Genomic DNA, 19,272 nt, shown 5'->3' with positions numbered 1-19,272 from the left:
GGGCGTAAATAAATCATCTCAGCTCGAGGGATTAGAGAACATTTGTATTGTTTATACTTTATATAGTGGGAGATAATTCCTTATATTATAACCCTTTTTAATGAGTACAGGGTATAAAAAATGAATGGCCATGTCAAGAGTTGGCTCAGATTCGTTCTCTTTTACACCTGGCGAGCATGCGAAAAACCAAAACATAGCATTTGACTCTTGGCCAATTTGGTCTTTGTTGTTAACTGTTAGCACGTCCCACACGCACTTTGGGCCAACACACACACACACACGCACGCACACATACAGGCATAGACACAGACGCACTCGCATAGTCATGATCATTATGCAGATTTATGACTTCAACACTTGCAACTGATAGCGGAGTTGTACACAGTCCGCCTACCCGGCTACGCGGCTACCCCTCAGCCCCTCTGCTCCCTCCACACCTGCCAGCCCATTTGCGGCTCAGTCCCTGCAGAGCTCCCCACTCCTGAGCCGCGTTAACAAAGCTGTTTGTTTATGAGGCGCTTGCATTGAATTATGGCACGACATTAGCAACAATTTAGCAGGCAGACATGTCGCCAGCTTCAATAATCATTAACAACGACACTTGGACGCTGCTTGTTGGTGCTCACTGTGCCATATGCCCATGCAAACGCATGTGTGCAGTTATGTATGTGCGCTAACATGTGCAGATACATATGTATCTGCATGTATTTATATATATATATATTTATCTAGGCCTTTTAGCTGCTGCTCTGGCTCGGCTTGGGCCAAGTGGGCGTCTCAAATTGGCTTAATTAATCATTTTGTCGTAATAATCAACTTTAATTAAATTCAATTTCTAGTCCTACAGCAACTAAAGCAACATATTGATCGACTTCGACAGCCCCGATATGCTATGCGGCTGGCCGGTTAGAAAAAAATTGTTATTAAATTATTACGAAATGCTGTGCAATGCGAACGATCGCCCGCCCCGCACCCCTCCCGCCGGCCAGGTGTTAAGTGTTCTAATTGGGGCTGACCGTTGCCTTATAGCGTGCTGATAACTATGTTCGATTTTGATGTAGTCCTCGACTCGTTTAATGGCATGCATTGTCGCCCGACTTGCAAATGAGGAAACCGAAACCCAAGCTCAACTAAAAACAAAGCAAACAATAATCTCGCGGGAGGTGTGGTACAGAGCGGGCCGTATCGGCTGGTCAGAAAAACGTTTGTTTAAACGTTGTTTAATCACCGGTTGCAAGTTGCAGGCTACTTGCAGTGCACAGTGGTACAAGGCTTATTTGCCTAGCATTCGGTTCGCCATTTTCCCAAAAGTGCTCTAGAACTATTGCATCACAGATGGTTACACCAGGGCTGCAGAGTAATTTGAGCCTGGAATAGTCGAATAAGTTAGATGAATCGAAACTAATCCTGAACCGGTAAATGGGTACAAATTGAACTGTTCTCTTTAAAATTTGATGTATAGGATACCAAAAGCTATATTAGTAAGTGTGCAAAACAAGGTTCACGGCGAGGCACTGGTTCGTGTCGTGAACCGAACCAGTCAAAAAGATCATTGGGCTTAAAAGATGCTTTATACAAATACGTTTATTTTATAAATATTCAAGTAATTAATAGTAATTATAAAAAATAATTAATAGTAATTGATACTCGCATATTTCCATAGTTCGATTATGTTTCCTTTGTTTACGTGTTTTCTATTTCTCCTTATTGCTCCCAAGACATTCACATTGATTTATTTTTACAGAGTAGATAAGCTTTTTGCTGAACAGTTCATAAACAATTTGAATACGCTTCAAGCTTATATTCCTTAATGACAAACGTGAGCTTTTGTTATTAGTAAATATTATTTTAAAATTTAACTATGGAGAATACCGACTGTTGTGTGAACTTTTTAAGTCTCTTTATGTACCAAATATCTTTCATTTTCTTTAGTTCTTGCAAGGTTCACAATGTTCTCCCTTAGCTGTCTGGCGATTATTCATTGACCTAAGGACTATTGTCAATATCCTGCGTAGTAAAAAGAAGAAGGAATGTGAGCGAGAGTCTCCAAAGCGGCGATGGCTGAGGACATACCAGATCAGAGTCTGGAGAGCCTGTACCAAGATCCATGGCATTATTTATATTTACATTCATGGACTGCATATAGTTGGGAATGGACTTCTTGGAACGCCGCGAGATGGTAAAATGTGATGGGTTGTTGCCATCCCGACGTATCATGCCGGGCAGAATGCGGCGGCGCGCATTGATGAACCAGTTGTTTACTTGCTGCACTAAGATGTTTCCCTTGTGGGCAAGAATCCGCTTCTCCACTTCACTGGGATACGCGTTATAACGATGCTCGTATAGCCAGCTCTTGAGGATCTTCACCGCGTGCGGCGGCAGATTGCCGCGGCGTGTGGGATGCTCCTCCTCCAGCATAATATCCATGTGGTTTTGTATTTCTCTATTGTCGGTGCAGGCCCTGGCTTGTCCAGGCAACAGATGAGCGGTCTGATTTGGCATTTGGGCGGTCGGATGTGCTATTTGACTGTCGTCCAGCTCAGTATGCAACTCTTGTTGCAAAAGGACTTGACCATTGTCAGCACTTGGCTCTTTGTCAAAACGGTCGCTACCTGAAGTTTGAGGATATTCATGACACCCTGTACTACTTCGAGCTGAAGGGACTTACCGGCTCTTTCCATTCGCTTTGCATACTCAAGAATTCTCTGCCGCACATCGGCGGTCAAGACTAGTTCGTTGGTCGACATTATGTCCGAAGTAAATAGATGGTGGGTAATGCAAGGAATACTTTCTGGATTCCCGGAAACAAGTAACAAGCGAATTGAAAACGAAACAGAGAAAATCTTTGCGTTTACAGCACAAGCTTCGATAATGAAGTGAAAATTTGACCGGATTTCAAATCTGATTTTATGAATTCAAAGCCTACTGAGAGGCTGGGACTTTGTTTATTGTTAGCCTGACATTTTAAAGTCAGAAAAGCAGCTAAGAAAACCTGAAAGCTGCCCCAATGTCTCTCTCTCTCTCTCCCTCTGCCTATCTCTCTGGATTACGATTCCCATTAGAATTTCGAAATCAATGTGCTTAATCGCAGCTAACCTAACGCAGACGAAACAGCCCTGCTTAATCGAAAGGTTCTGGAAAAAAAGATTGATTCATATGAACGGTTTATTCATAAAGAAAATTACATTAACATTGAAATTTTTTAATAAAATGCATTTTTCTGTTTTCGAACTAGAACTGAATTCGAATTTCACCTAGACTATATAGTTAATATTATTTGTAAAGTCAAATTGAATAACCAGAAAAGTTTGTTTATTTGAAAAGTTGGTCGGGTTCTATAGGTTTTTTTGTCAATGTGCACACTGATGCGTGTGCTTCTTTTGCATGGCAGTAGATTGTGTGCTTAAACTTCAATGTGGGCCTAATACCACATTCAACTGCAATTAACTGACATGATATATGACCAATCCCAGACGGAGGCACTGCACTGCGTCCGCGATCTCGTTCCCAGTGACAGTCGCAGTCTGAGTTCGGGTAAGACCGTGTTACGGTTTCTGTTTTAGTTGTCTTTATCGCCGTTTCGCCGCTGGTTTATTGCACTTTTGGCAGCTAATATTTATTAGCCATAATTAGCGGGTCGGCTGTTCTGGCTGTTCTGGCCAAACTGGGCCCCCGACTCCACTGCCCATTAACCCAGCAACTGTTCAGAGATCAGAGAGCAGCGGACATTTGGGCACGGCTTCCGGGCAGTTGTTTTAATTGCCTCGCGCTAAATCGAAAGTACACATATATGTATGGTACATATGTTAGTACAGGGGGGGATTGCCTCGAGTGGTTAGCCCAGCAAATCTTTAGAAAATGTCAAAAGCTTGTAGCAGGATTTGTTCGCATTAGATTTACAAATACTTGCGGTCTTAATTATATGACCATGGTGCCATAATTACATACGTTCATATCCAACATGTAAAATGCAATCTCATCTTTCACCCGCTGCCATTCAAATCCAAGTTGAATCCAAACTTGAATCTTGAGACTGTGTTTTTCTATTTTTATTTTTATTTTTGAATTTGGCTTTGGCTTTGTGAAAAGCAGCGCGGAAATTATGACGCGTTTTTCTCTGGCATTGAACGAGAAGGTAAAGTGAATGTCTAAAACTTATCAAAAGGCAAACTGCAGTTAGTTTTGTTGTTGTTGTTGTTGTTGCTATTATTGTTATTGCTGTTGTTATAACAGTAGCACGTCTGTGGCAGGTGGCCAGGCAGCCTGTTCAGCTCCAGCTCCTACTCCAGCTGCAGCTCAAGCCGCAGCCTAACTTTGTTGGCCTGGCCGGAAGCGTTAACACATTTGCACAGAGATCGTTTTGGTTAGCCAAACGCCAAATGGCGCCTCGGCACGCGCATCATCATCATTCACATCATCAGCATTTAATCATCATTGTGATCACGCTCACCATTCCTATCCTCATCATCCTCATCATCATCATCATCATCAGCATCGTCATCATCATAATCATCGGCCTTATCTTTATCTGCAACAAATTCATTTTCATTTGCTGCTGCCGCTTTTCGCTCTTTGCGGTTCGTGTTGCGGTTGTTCGCTTTTCAATTACAGCTGCCAAAATAAAAAGGCGCAGTTTTTGCCGATGTTCAATTCCAATTGGATAGCCCCTTGAAAATATATAAGAAAGAAAACAACTAAAATCGGAATGAACCAGAATTTAGAGTTCATCTTTTATTGTTTGCCGAGAAAAATTGCACTTACTTGAAATACCTTCACATATAAGTATAAACAAATAAGAGTGTTTGGGAATGCCCGACTGGGAGATACTCTGAACACCTACACTTACAAACATTCTAGTTTTATTCTCTACAATCACAGAAATTTATCTCTGAAAAGCGTCGGTACCTATAGTCCGATCTTTGTGAAACATTTAGGGCATAAATGAAACAACCAAATATGTTTATGTATGCGATCGGAGGCTCTGAAAAATTTATTTAAATTTCAGGAGAATTTCTTAAATCTGTATTTCTATACGAGAAAAAGCCTTAAAATTGATTTGAATCAATATTTTAGAAATGGGTTGAGGTATTGATGATATTTATGCAATTGTTTTGCTTATAGAAAGTGAGAATATATAGGACGGACAGGCGGACATAGAGAAAGGACTCAGCTCGTCGTCCTGATCAAGTATATACTATATACTCCTTAAACCTTTTTATGTTAATCAAAAGACAGAAAATGAAAGCTATATATAAGCAATGTTGTTCTGCTCTTATTGTGTTGCCAGCTGTTCTTGGCGGGCTAAGGAAGGGCCCCTCTGCACATGTCATAGCCAACAAATGGCTTCAATTTGTCTGGCAGCTCGTTAAGCGCTCGAAATTGAATGCAGATCGGAATTGGAATTCAAGTCAGCGTCGCGCTTGTAATTCACAATGAGAGTCGACAAATTGCTAGCAATTTATTGTGCAATCGCCGCATTACGAATTCCAAATTCCGTACTCCGTGTTCCGTGTTCCGATTTCGATTCCATTTTTCTGCGGCTGACGATGGTTCTCACAATTGCCCCATTCGAGTGCAATGGCTGTGCAATTAAAGCGATTTAATTATAGTACTCGAAATGGCGGCAATACCGAGTGCGGAGGGCCTGCACTGGGCCTGGCTGCCATTTGGCCGTTTGGCCATTTGGGCATTTGCTCAATGGCCAATGCAATCAAATTGCACTCGTATTACGATCAAATGCAAATGAAGAAGTCAACAAATTCCGAAACATTTTCTTTACTATGTAGTGAAAATTGCTGGGCGTTGTTGTTGCTGCAGTTGTTGTTGTTTATGGTGTTGCGCATGCGTGTGAGCAGACAATAACAACATTGCACTCACTCGCAGAAATCGGTGACAAAGGCGTTCAACAACAGCGCAAACAAGAAAATCAAATGAAAACAAAAAAGAAAACGGCAAGCCGAAGAGTAAATACTCGTTCCACTTGTATATATTGGGCTTAAATAAACGATATGTAAATAACAATCAATATCGTGTTGAAGAGCTCGAAGCCTGGTTTGATTAAATATTCGAATAATTATTACATATTTGTAATGATCATAAAGATGGTCATAATCATCATTTGATATAGTTGTTCGATTCTATTCGTTCAATTGAGTTATCTTAATGTAGTTCGATTCTAATCAAATTTCAACAGAATGTTAACTTATTAATCTGAATGGGTTTTCCTTTCGTGTTGTGGCCATGATACCCGCTGTAAGGGTATACACAAAAACCTACAGTGCAACATGAAAATGTATGGAAATTAATGCGCAGCACGCGAAAAATGCATTAAATGTGCGCACATACCACATACCAAGAAAACTGCAGAGCAGGGCTTAAACGAGAGTTGGGTATGGCTGACTTTGAGAGTATGTTTCATTTTTACACATATTGTTTTGTCTATCTTATGCAATCGCATTCTTAAACTGTAAAACGGCTAGGATTTCAGTTACATGATCATATAATTATAAAACAATTTATGCAACTTTGAAAGCACCTTGACAAATTGAAATTTTCGAATTCAGAATAAAGAGCTTTCGGTCTAAGTATGTACATTTGGGCATGCGTTAAGATCATCGTGAACCACAACTGTACATATATTTGGTTAAAATTTAGTTAATGATCTTTGGGGGGGGGGGGGGGGGGGGGGTTGTATACAAACTTATACAGATATACAGACTATTTAACATCAACTAATCCAGTGGTGCTATGGTTCCTAGAATGCGTAGATATAGCTCTGCGGATCCGCGAATGCGAAGCTTACGGGCACAGAGCTTCACCAGCCAGGGTATGTCCAGGTAGTCGGCGCCCTTCATTATGGCCCGAACGGTCGCCAGCTTCTCGCGCAGAAACTCCTTGTCCCAGTCGTCAATGTGGCGTTCGATGTCGGCGGGCTCGTCTTTGCTCTGGACCCAGGCGGGTTCCTCGTCGCCCTTGTGATATTCCATCCAGAGCAAAATTTTGAGTAGTACATCGTGATTGATGCCATGCACCGGGAGTATCAGCTCTTTGTATGCGTTTTCCGCTGTGCTGTACTGGCACATATGCTGAATGACCTTTGACCGCTGCAGGACCCCAAAATCGATGCGTATAAGGAATCCGTCCCTTGTCTCCAATCGAACGTGGTTCATTGTGCAAATATTTGTTCAAGATTAAGTTGAAGATTTTGACAAATTGCCACGACTCTATACACAGGGGCTAATTAATTTTCGTTGTGTCGATAGAAACGATAAAAGTTTGACAGATGAAATTATCAAGGATATACTTGCATCAATTCATGCAGTATTGTAAGCTAGATATCAGACATATCTGAAGTGCATGCATCTCAATCGACAGGTAATTGCAAATAACTTAAGATGTTGGCTTTTGGGTCGCCAATTAGTTAAGATGTGTTCAGTAACTTGACCTAATTACAGCATCAACTTTGAACGAGCCAATAGACCGTTAGGCCAAAATAATCATAGCGTTATCGAACACTGCATTTGCTGTGCGTCAAGGATAATAGAAACGAACGAGAATCGTTAAAGACAGGAAGCTTACAACTTATGGCACCTTATTTTAGATTAGATAAATAATCCAAACAGTTTTGAATTTTAAATTTCAACTTATTTTCGATTGGGCAAAAACTAAGTAATTATATTTCTGTTTCAAAGTCTATATCTTGCACATGTTTACAGCAAGCCAAGTAAAGTCAGCTTGACTACGGACTGCTTCTATGGATCGACTTTACGATTCTTTGAAATCAGTATAGAAATAATAACTGCTGCATTACAGACTCAAAAACACATTCCTTTCAACTGATGTAAGTTTTTAATGGACTAGAAAAAGATCATTGCTTAGTCGGTTGGACATGACTTAATATTTTATATTCGAAAGTTTGAACTAATCTTATTCGGCTCAAATAATTATTAAGATTTAGTACAGCCGCTTGATTTGATTTAAATCAGCCAGTTAGTTGGCTTAGATCAGTGGAAATCTCAAAATAGATATAAAAACAATTCGTTTGAGATAAGGTCTTTTTTTCAGTGTTGTGAAATGTCGCACACTTCAGCACTGCAAGGCGTTGCACATTTGTGAGAGCACTTTGACACTTTCATGCAACCGGAGGGCTGTGCCAAATGGCAGCCGTAATTCCACCTGCAACTGAATGAAAACAGAAAACGAAAACTTTCTCGACATACTTTAAAAACAATGGGCGTATGTGGGCGTGGCCCGTTTTCTTATGTGCCACAATTTCAAGTGTAAAAGTGCATGGGAAATCGCAAAGCAGAGCCGCAGGTGAAAACCCATGAGAAAGGCTGCCAACATGCAAACACTTACCGACTGAGGTCAACTACTGACTACGAGTGCTGTGAACGGAACATATACAATTCTACTAATTATTGAATTTGATTTCAGATCTCGGTAATATAAGTATATATGGAGTGTGTGTAATCCCATTTCTCAAAGAGTTTAATAGTTCGGCTTACCGTCGCTCAGCAACAGGTGTGGTCAGGCTTTGGGCCAGGGTGCGTTAAGGGTTAAGATCAAAGAGATTGCGAAAGAAACAGCAAAGCTTTTAAGTTAAGAATCACGTACTTTAACTTCGCAAATAGAGATGACTCAGAAATTTCAAACTTTGAAAGTTCGAAATTTTTTAAAATTTAACTCAGATGTTTCGCTGCATCCCACTTACCCAGCCATCACTGTACCTGATTAATCAAATTACATGTTTATAAAATTGTTTTTTGAGATAGCTTTCATGTATCTCAAATACTACAATTAAGTTTTTATGGGTAATTAAAATAAACTTATGTTTGTAGGCACCAGAATACAGTAGGCAAACATGGAAGATAAGGCTCAAATGTATCACTGGAGTGTCCGACTACGATATACCCTGTACTTGATCTTTGACCTGGAAAAATTTCTTTTTTTTATAAAATATACCTAGCCTGTGTAACATTTATGTGGAAGTACTCACCTAAGCGTCTCTAACTGTCTCTATCTCGTAAAATCGCCGAGCTATGCTTAGAATACTTTGTTTCAAAACCGATCTTTATCGGCATTGTGGATATGGGGGAGATATTGAGATATTGAAATAAAAATTCATCTGTGATTTATGAGAAAAGCAGACGGTCAGAAGGACATGTCTTGATATACCCAGCTCGTTGTCCTGATCAAGGTATCGCAGATGTCTTCGTCTGCCTTCCTTCAGCAGAGCTTGGATCTCAGGATAGGGAATTAATGTTCTGAGTCTCCCATAATTACAGTATAGAGATAACTCTGTTGGGCTACGTTTGACTAGAGACTGTTTCTAGATAGTCAATTGTGTGGCATATGCAGCATAGCACTCGAGTTACCATTTCCGTTGCGTTTAAATTTACTGACTGGCCAACTCAATACCATATTTTATTTATTTATTATTATGAGGCTTTTTTTCTAACTATCTCTTGTGGGCTTTGGCTTTGGCTGTTACACGAAAAAGTGCAACGAAATATGCAGAAAAATGATTTAATAAGTTGTTAAACAACAACTCGAAGTCAACCGGATATCGGACTGCGCAGAGAGCTGGCCAAATGGTTTTGCAATTTCCCTAAGTTTTTGTTGCCGCTGTTTTGGCCGCCGTTGTTGCTGGCGTTGCATGTCGCAACCGTTTTGGCCAGATGCGTGTGGCACGATCGGACGAACCGAACCGTTCGTCAATTAAACGGCAGTCGAAATTTACAGCTTGCGCCCAATTAATGCCCCAAGTGGCAAGGCGCACACACACATACACACAGCTCCTTAAGCTCCAGTGCCACTTGCGACTGGCGACTCTCAGACTGTGGACTCAAGCTCTGCGCTACCCGCTTGCAGCTCACAAGTCGATTAATCAAAGAGCCAAACGTTTTGACGCTTATCGAACGTTTTAACGCCTGATGATGATCAGTCAGTGGCAGCGGTTGGGCGCGGGTAGGAGGGGTATTGCCAGTGGCAGATGCTGACGACAATCGTCAGCAGCAGAAGTAGCAGCAGCCACAACAATCGCACATTGATTTACGAGTTCCGTTCGCACAATCTCACGCTTGAGGCTGGGATTCGAGCTGCGGCATTCGATTCGATTCGTTTGCTTTTTGACTGCATTCGTTCATTCAATTCATTCACTTCATTCAATTCATTCATTGGACGCCGCGGAGCACATCTCGCGAAAACATTTGTCGACCTCACGTACCGTCCGCCAGCATGACGCCAACCCCCCTACCCCCACCATCCCCCCCATCCCTCCACCGTCTTCGCCACCTCTTTTCCACCCATCATTGGCGAGCAATAATTGTTTTTTTTTTTCCCCCCATTTTACGAGTATTGTTTAATCACCGACAACTTTTGGCTACCTCTGCAATCATTTTGCTGATGTCTTTACCGCTTTGATCGAGCCGGCGTTTCATGCATAATAGATTTCTTGTTGTTGTTGTTGCTGCTGCTGCTGCTGTTGCTGCTGCTGCTGATGTGTAGCACTTGGCCGACCGAAGGCATTCGAATTTAGATTTGGTTTCGTTTAACGTATCGGACATGAATCGACAGCAAATTTGTCGACTGCTCAACCCGCTCAATTTGAGCCCTCTTCCCGCTCGGTTCCACACTTGGCCAGCGTCAAGGTTTTCGTTTATTTGCCACAAGATTTCAAGGGCAACTGCAGAAGCTTTGTGTGCCGGCAATTTGGACTGTTTGTTTATGTTGACAGAGTTGTGGCCGCTGTGCAATTTGTGGTTTTGGCTGCAAATCGGATCGCTGCTCAGATAGTTGTAACACAATTGATTGTGGCCAACTCTTTGCCTCGAACGTACGAATTTACGTGTAAATATGTATGTTCGAGCGCGCGCTTGCGCCACGCCCGTCAGGGGCGTCTACATAATATCTGGCACAGCTTTGGGTCTCGACTCAGTAAAATTGTCAAATTGCATTGTTGATGAACTTCTTTAAACATCAAGCAACACACATTACCGCACCCACAAATATGTTCACAGTTTGAAAACCACTGGGGTTACAGTCCTAAAGTCATCAAATCCATAATCAAGATTTTTACCGACTGTTATTTAAATATGAATATACGTCTTCGGCTTTGGTATTTACACATATTTGAATGCCATCTTTTTGTATGTTTTTATACCCTGAACCCAATCAAAATGGGTATAAGGGTATATTGTATTTGTGCAAAATCCAAATGTATGTAACAGGCAGAAGGAAGCATCTCCGACCCCATAAAGTATATATATATTCTTGATCAGCATCAATAGCCGAGTCGATCTAGCCATATCCGTCTGTCTGTCCGTACGTCCGTCCGTCCGTCTGTCCGTATGTATGAACGCAATATCTCAGAACCTATAAGAGCTAGAGACTTGAAGATGTAGATGCTCCTAGTACCCGCGCAGATCGAGTTTGTTTCCGATAATCGATAACTTACTCCGTTTCCAAGCAATCGATTAAAATCGATACCGATATGCTGTTTTTTGGGCAATTTTGGTAAATAATACAAGCTAGACTTACCAAACTTGACATATAGCTTCTATGCATTTGATGCTGGAAGTAGGGAAGGAAGCTCCCGACTAGAACCTCTTACTTGTTTAATATTATGTTCATGCAAATGGCTTGGGAATGCATAGTAAGTATATTGATTTAGATAAAGCTACCTATTTATATGGCTTGAATAAATCCAGTGGAGAGAGCTCGATTGGGGCAGTACTTCGTTTAGCATAATTTAATGAATCTCACTTGAGATACTCCAAAAAAGGTGGACTTTGCAAGCGAAACGTTTTTTGGCCAACAACTTTTTTTAATGAATGCCATATGATAGTAGGGATCCGAACGAATTCAAAAAGGTATAATATTTTAAAATCAGGTTATATTTACCCGAGATTTTCAAAAAAATCGTTAAACAAGTTGAGATATTCGAACCTACCCCGATTTTGGAAAAAAACGTGATGTAACCCATTGCTTTTTGGTCGATTTGGCTCAAAATTTAGATTTTTATTTTTCTGATGCCAATCGATAGACTGATCCTTACGAGTGAAAAATAGTAAAAAAATTCCAAAATCTGAGAATTTTTGCCGAGCTAGTCTAAAAAAATTATCAAAAAAGGTTGATTTTACAAACGAAACGTTTTTTGGTCAACAACTCATTACAACCCATCAATTTTTAATTTGTTTGAATGCCGTATGAGGGATAGGAATAGGGATTCGTACGAATTCAAAAAGGTTTAACATTTCAAAAACAGGATATATTTACCCGAGAGTTCAAAAAAAAAATCGTCAAAAAAGTTTGTTTTTTTAATTTATATATGTTTATTGTATTGAATCAAAAAATAGCATACATTTTTATTACAAAACCGTTAACTTAGGTGGTATCTCGCCAATCCTGGTTGGCTCCTCAGAATTTATCATGGACAAACGTCAAAGCCGTCTTCTTTGAGTAGGGCTGCACCGTCACGTAGGTAGTCGGTGGGCTCTTGGGCTTCTCCTGTGTCGTGGTTGGAGGAGGTCTCTAAAGGATCTCCTCTTGAGCCTTCTGACTACACACCTCTCAGCGAGGTTTCTTGTATGGGCTCTGAGATTACTTGGCCGAGATAGTCTAAAAAAATAAAAAAAAAAAGGTTAATTATACCAACAAAAAGTTTTTTGGTCAACAACTTTTTCCAACCCATCAATTTTAATTTCTTTGAATGCCATATGATAGTAGGGATCCGTACGAATTCAAAAAGGTATAATATTTTAAAATCAGATTATATATACCCGAGATTTTCAAAAAAATATTCAAAAAAGTTTTGATATTCGAACCTACCCCGGGTAATAGTTCTCGGGTAATAGCTCCGTGCGGAAATATGACGTTCCAAAACGACAAAACTCCGCGCGGAGATATGACGTTCCAAAACGACAAAACTCCGCGCGGAGATATGACGTTCCAAAACGACATAACTCCGCTAGGAGATATGACGTTCCAGAACGACATAACTCCGCTTGGAGATATGACGTTCCAATACGACATAACTCCGCGCGGAGATATGACGTTCCAAAACGACATAACTCCGCGCGCACCTCCAAAAAAGGTGGACTTTGCAAGTGAAACGTTTTTTGGCCAACAACTCATTTCAACCCATCAATTTTTAATTTGTTTGAATGCCGTATGATAGTAGGGATTCGTACGAATTCAAAAAGGTATAATATTTTAAAATCAGATTATATTTACCCGAGATTTTCAACCTACCCCGGGTAATAGTTCTCGGGTAATAGCTCCGCGCGGAGATATGACGTTCCAAAACGACATAACTCTGCTTGGAGATTTGACGTTCCAAAACGACATAACTTCGCGCGGAGATATGACGTTCCAAAACGACATAACTCCGCGCGGAGATATGACCTTCCAAATCATCACGTTTTTTTTCAAAATCGAGGTCGGTGCGAAAATCGAACCTTTTTCGATGATTATACCCTGAACCCATCAAAAATGGGTTTTTAATTATTAATTTTATTATTATTATTATTGTTAATTTTAGATAATTTCCGATAATCGATAACTTACTCCGTTTCCAAGCAATCAATAAAAATCTATATCGATATCATGTTTTTTGGGCAATTTTGGTAAATAATAAGAGCTAGAGTCACCAAAGTTGACATATAGCTTCTAAAATAGAATATATATATGCATTTGATGTTGGAAGAAGAGGATTCAGGGTATCCCCTAGTCGGGAGCTGTCGACTAGAGCCTCTTACTTGTTTTTTATATGTATGTACAGAAGAAAGCTAGAATGATTAACTATAGAAGATATGTATGGCTAGTGCAAGAATGTTAGTAAAGCTAACTCGGCGCGGAGTTCAGGGTATCTCCTCATCGGATACTCCCGACTAAAACAAATTTGTACTTTTATTTTTGCTGATAATTGGATGTCTAAAGAACGCACTTTCCTGTTTTAATTCTTAAGCATTTAAGCATTGTTGAAACAAAACCCAAACATAAATCAGAGATAGTCCTCAATCGGGTGTGGGTTAGCTCGTAAGGGGGGAACTTACATGCTGAAGCATTCCCATGAGGTGTACACAGACCGAGCTGCGATCATTAAGAAAACTGTTGGCCAAGAGTAAAGCAAAGAAAGGTAAACTAATTAACACATCGACACCGAAACTCGATGCCAGCAGACATAGAAATACGGGTCGGTTGGGCTATAAGCGTAGTCGGGTAGTACGACTAGAGCGCCGACTCATGGCGCATATATTTGTACATAGTTGGAGGCATATACATACTTACCGACATACACATATAGTTCACTTAGCGATTGACGCTAACTAATGTAATTTTGATGTACTGAGCAAGCACAGTTGAACAAATAGCTAGAAAAGTGTGTGTGCGTGTGTGTGCGTGTGTGTGCGTGTGTGTGTGCAATTAACTGGGCGTCAAGTGTTGACCAACTGCGTGAGCTTCGCTTGAATCGAGAAATTATCAAAGTGCTGAACATCGATATGTGGAAATGCATTGTGACATTCTCCCAGCTGCCTGAGATGTCCAAGCGAAGTGTGTTGAAAGTTTGTTTGTTCAGGCGCCAGTCGAAGAGATTTCGCGTTTCCCTCTTTTTCCGCCGATTACTGATTTCGCAATGTTTGCTTAATTTCTGAAGCGTGCGCTCATTGAATCGAACAATTTCCGCCTTTCGCTTGCAACTGCATTACGATAACGATAACGATAACAATGACAATGGCAAATACGATGACGATGACGATGACAATGACGATGACAACGATGTAGAACTGGGCAGCGGCAAAGAGTATCGCATTGCCATTGCCAGACCTAGACCCAAATCAGCCTTGATTGGTAGGTAGCTTGGCTAAGACCAAGTCTTGCTACCGTTTATAAATCTCTTAATTAAATGCTCGTTAAAATGCTAATTACGCATTTTAAGTAATTTCAACATTTTCAACTAATGTAATTGTTGTTTTTACTTCTCTCTACGTTCCATTTCAATGGCACCGAGTTGTTGCCCGGACTTGGAACAGGGCGAGTAAATGGCCATAAAAACCTTCGCGTCGGTTCATTAGGTTTCTCTGTTCTACTCGTAATTGCATTGCGGCTTTTCCGGCTGACGATTACGATATATGCGCCTTGGGAAATATCTATTTTATTTCCTATCAAATGTCTGGGTTCGACTTACACAGCTTGGCCGAAATGTATCCAGTTTCGCCAATAATAACCTAGGTAAATTTAAAATGTCATCTGGATCCATAGATACAGTTCACTTTGGGGTGCCTAAGATTTATTGCCCTTCCAGACATGTGCACATTTACGACATATTCATATTCTTAGCCGCATTGCAGATTGTTTCCACAGATGCTTAGCGACATAGTTGTCCGATGTGGGTAAGATTATGTTAAAACCATAGGTATGTTCGATTCTACAGAGTTTGTTTATCATACGTACCTTGAACATTTAATTATCTATGCCTATGTCTCTTTTCTGCACAAAAACAGACGGAATAAAAGCTTCCACTTACAATTGTGGAAAATTGGTGGAAATGGTTGCATGAATTTGATCGGCTTCAAACTCAATTTTAAAAATCTTTGTGAAAATTCATTTAAGTCGAAAAGAAGATATTTTATTTTAGTATTTTAGCTCTACCAAATAACTTGAAGCTAATTTTCAAATTTGAAAGAAGCTTTGTTTGCGAATCTCAAAAAATGAGAGGAGGATGATTAAAAAGTATATTCAAAACATTTGCCTAAAACAAAAAATGTTATTATAAAAAAAAGACTAAAATAGTTTCGTTTTATATTACAGAGCCCCAATCGACGCAGAGAAGCGTCATGTTGTTGTCGCTGTCTTTGCAATATGTAGAACAAACGCAACAACAAGAACAACCTACTCAATTAACCCAATGCGATTTTTGGCCGAGAATAACAACTCCATTAAAAATCGAGTAAAAAACGGGCTTCAGTTCATCTAATTTAGCAGGGGAAGCCAGCACTAAAAGTTGTTAAAACACCGACATTTTTAATAATACCGGTCCGAAAAATACGCAAAGCTATTGCCAGAAGCAAGTAGAACGAACAAAAGCACATTGAAGCCCAACAAGAGAGCTTGAAACTGACGAAAAAGTAGCAAACAATTTGCTAGTGTTGTTCACAACAACTGGAACTACAACAACAACAACAACATCAACAACAAGTGTCGCCGTTTCTTAATGCAAAACAACCATTCTGTGATATCTTAAGATCCAAAGGTGAGTTGCACAAAAGTAAAACCCATTTGGCCCAGTGGAACGGAAATGCACTTGCCATAACCTCAATCTTATGATGTATAATGCTTAGCAGAGGGAAAATGAGGGACAACCCAGTTGGCTCATTTTATGAATTTCACTTCTTTATACGAACAATTGAAAATTGTTTAAAAAACAACAATCTGGGAAAAAACTAGGATTGAGATTAGGGTAAGACTCAAGGAATCAAGGCCTTAGAACTGTCTTTGATTTGGATCGGTTTGAGCTCGAGACACTCATATTTTATTTACCATAGTTGAATACAGAACAGCCGAAAATGAACCTAAACCTTTCTTTGGGAAGGTTTGGGCTAAAAGAATATTTGATTTATTTTTATATATGTATTTTTACAATACTTTTCCTTTTCTTAATCTCGTTTCAATATATTCAAATATTGAAATACATTTATGACGAACTGGTTGGTGAGTTCTTTTAAAAATGCCAAAGAATTTTAAATATATATTTAAACAAAGGCACGTAACTTTTAGTTACTGAGAAGAGTTCCGTCACAAATGGGCGTGACGAATGATCCAATCGAATGTGACCTAACGGAAAAATATATTTCGAGTGACTTTTAAAATGCTTAGCTCATGTGATAGCTCTATTGCTTGAACGTTCTGGTATCGTAAGGCTTAAAACGAAGACCGATCTTGCAAAGCAGACACCTCATAAGCCCGCTAATTGGCAGTCACTGTAGATGTCAGTCTTATGTTACATTTAAAGAGTTGACCGATCCCGAGTAAGCTGAAAGTAAACGCTTACCTAGAAAACACATTATAATTGATATGGTCTGTCGCTCTATATAGACTTTGAATGTACAGTATATACTCGATTAACATGTGACAACACACGGTATTTAAGCGTAACCGTTAATTAGTGCCTGAGTTGCAGGGTTCGGCCGCCAGGCGGCGCCTCTGAGCGGTGGGTGTAATTGGAGCTGCTGCTGCTTGCTGGTGCTTGCGTGCTGCAACTTGTTGTGCCAATAAATAATATGCAATGTGCCAATCTAAAAAGAAAAAAAAGAAGTAAAAATATAAAAAAGTGTTGACAATGACGAACAACAACAACAGCAACAACTGCTTCGAACCAGTCACATTCTTAAACTGTCAGTGACAATTAGAGAGCAAATTATGCTAACTAAATATGCGACGTGCAAATATTTCAATCGAGCTGCTCCAATCGCTGGCCACGCCGCACAGCGGGACCCTGGCGGACAGTCTGGCCACGACTGGCTCTGGTACTGGCACTGCTTGCTGGTAACTGGTAGCTGGGCGTGGCAGCATCTCCAGCATCTCTAGCTATGGCAGCATCCATTGCATCTCGTGGCTGCTCTTACGTAAGCTCTGCACCTAGCTGGGCATGCCATAGAGGGGGAGGGGAATGGGAAGTGGGGACCCATTATAATTATAGATGCAATCAGCGCTAAATTCAATTTTAGCTATTATAGCAGCCACCCACAGCGAGCGGGCGGCAAATCTAAATCTGAATGGGAATCGGAATTAGATTTGGATTTGGACTTGGAGTCCTGGAAACGTCATGCTGCCGATGACTGTTGGGGGCAATTGTTGAGCTAAAGGGGCCGCTGTGGGATTGCGAAAGATTTGTTTTTTGTTTCTGACGTGCAAAATATGTCACGGGGTTTGGTTTAGTTTTTGTGTTTTGGCTTTGCCGCTGCCAAAGTGAATAATTTAACACAAGAGTCGCAAAAGTCGTCGGCTCCAATTGCGCCACGGTAGTTAAAAGGTGTCAATCAAGCCGGCTGACCAACATGCAACCCATTGGCCAGACCCAAAGCGGCAGCCAGAGCCAGTTAGACAGCGGGCGGCGGCAGTGCTGCGCCTGTTAGCCGAAAAAAGCCAGAATAGCGCTGCTTTTAGACATATTCATGAGTGTCTGGTGGGGCCGTAAGTAGATAGTTCATTTACTTTACTTTGATAGAGCAGAGTTTTTTTTTGTTCAGAATGCAGTCTGGGTTTATCTTTGGCTCAACCAACAATACAAAAAGAGTCGTGGCGGTGTCAGTGCTAAGCTCTTAGCCTTTTTCAGCCAGATTTGGCCATAATTTTAGCAGAGAACAATATCAGGAATACAAAGAATATAATGTTTATAAATTGTTAGAATCAAGAAGAGTCTTGAGCATTATTATACTATGCATTTAAACATTTGTTTGTGCCGCGTTCAAGTGAAAGTTGTTTTAAATAAATGCATTTAAATCCTGGAATCGTATCTCTACTGGTTAGTTGATTGATTGCAATTGGTGCTGGAAATTATTAATGACATTCATTGTTATTGCTTTTATTGATAACATCTTTGACGCAATTAATTAATTAATTAATATATATGAATATTACATCCGAACATAGATTTAAAGTGGGAAAACTAGATGTAAAATTGTAGTGCTTAAATTTAATATTAAAGCCAAAACCAGTTGTGAATCACAAGAAAATTAATTTATGCTGCTTGTGTTTGCTGCGTTGCCAACACTGTTTTCTTCGCTGTATCTGTCAGGTTAGTTGCCAGGTATTTTGGACGCATGTCATGTTAATTAAAGCGAATTGAACTCAATCAACACGATTCTTCCAACCCCCTATCCACAGTCCCGGCAAACCAGCAAGCCGGCAACCCGAACGAACACCCCAAGCCATGCCCCAGGTCGTTGTAGAGTTTGAGGTGTGCTCACTTACTTACCGACTACTGCAGCAGCTGCTGTCGCCCTTTTGGTGAACTAGTTCAAGCCAAAGGGGCCGACTTAAAGCAGTTAAATACTTTGTCATTAGGGGCAAATCATGATGGATGGCGAACGCCCCCGAACGGGCATCAAAATCGCTTCACTTTGCATAATAAAGTTGTTGCTCGCGCTGCGCCGGGACGGTGGCAAGAGAGTGGGGCACGCCCTGCTCTTGCTGGGCCATGATCTGGATCCGTAACTGGGATCTGCATGTTCCCACGCCCAGGTTTTACCCCAACTCAACAGTTGGGCG

General features: G+C 40.6%; 3 protein-coding genes across 5 annotated transcripts in view; 1 reads left to right on the top strand and 2 right to left on the bottom strand.

Moving 5' to 3' along the window:
- The window catches only part of LOC115765243 (histone-lysine N-methyltransferase 2D), a 43,144-nt gene that overhangs the window by 12,321 nt on the left and 11,551 nt on the right, over window positions 1-19,272 (top strand). The window contains exon 2 of the mRNA XM_030708703.1: window positions 15,814-16,255. The gene's annotated coding sequence lies outside the window, so the exon portion shown is untranslated. The remainder of the gene's footprint in view (window positions 1-15,813; window positions 16,256-19,272) is intronic.
- Window positions 1,643-2,855, bottom strand: LOC115765241 (homeobox protein TGIF1-like). 3 transcript variants are annotated; one of them, XR_004018103.1, is made up of 4 exons: window positions 2,669-2,855; window positions 2,074-2,612; window positions 1,877-2,007; window positions 1,643-1,806 (listed from the first exon to the last, which is right to left on the bottom strand). XR_004018103.1 is itself a non-coding variant. In XM_030708700.1 (3 exons), exons 1-3 carry the CDS (start codon window positions 2,745-2,747, stop codon window positions 1,987-1,989), a joined length of 639 nt encoding a protein of 212 aa, XP_030564560.1. In that variant the 5' UTR covers window positions 2,748-2,855; the 3' UTR covers window positions 1,643-1,986. The 3 variants fall into 3 exon arrangements, 2 of the variants coding, with proteins under 2 accessions (XP_030564560.1, XP_030564561.1); XM_030708700.1 differs by having other exon boundaries at window positions 1,643-2,007; XM_030708701.1 differs by having other exon boundaries at window positions 1,643-2,007; window positions 2,128-2,612.
- Window positions 6,696-7,251, bottom strand: LOC115765242 (E3 ubiquitin ligase complex SCF subunit scon-3). The gene has a single exon (XM_030708702.1). It carries the CDS (start codon window positions 7,167-7,169, stop codon window positions 6,732-6,734), a length of 438 nt encoding a protein of 145 aa, XP_030564562.1. The 5' UTR covers window positions 7,170-7,251; the 3' UTR covers window positions 6,696-6,731.

This window comes from Drosophila novamexicana, unplaced genomic scaffold (genome assembly GCF_003285875.2).
Source record: "Drosophila novamexicana strain 15010-1031.04,08,12 unplaced genomic scaffold, DnovRS2.1 tig00000960-arrow-arrow-pilon, whole genome shotgun sequence".
In the NCBI taxonomy this organism is placed as follows: Eukaryota; Metazoa; Arthropoda; class Insecta; order Diptera; family Drosophilidae; genus Drosophila; species Drosophila novamexicana.
Note: the sequence above shows the minus strand (reverse complement) of the source record. Positions and strands in the feature narration are given on the sequence as shown.

Bases quoted from the DNA above. Each gene is read 5' to 3' on its own strand.
- LOC115765241 (XM_030708700.1), bottom strand. From the start codon at position 2,747: ATGTCGACCAACGAACTAGTCTTGACCGCCGATGTGCGGCAGAGAATT. The intron at 2,613-2,668 runs GTAAGTCCCTTC...CTCAAACTTCAG, and splicing joins AAAGCGAATGGAAAGAGCCG to GTAGCGACCGTTTTGACAAA. The intron at 2,008-2,073 runs GTATGTCCTCAG...TTTACTACGCAG, and splicing joins GCTCTCCAGACTCTGATCTG to GATATTGACAATAGTCCTTA.
- LOC115765242 (XM_030708702.1), bottom strand. From the start codon at position 7,169: ATGAACCACGTTCGATTGGAGACAAGGGACGGATTCCTTATACGCATC.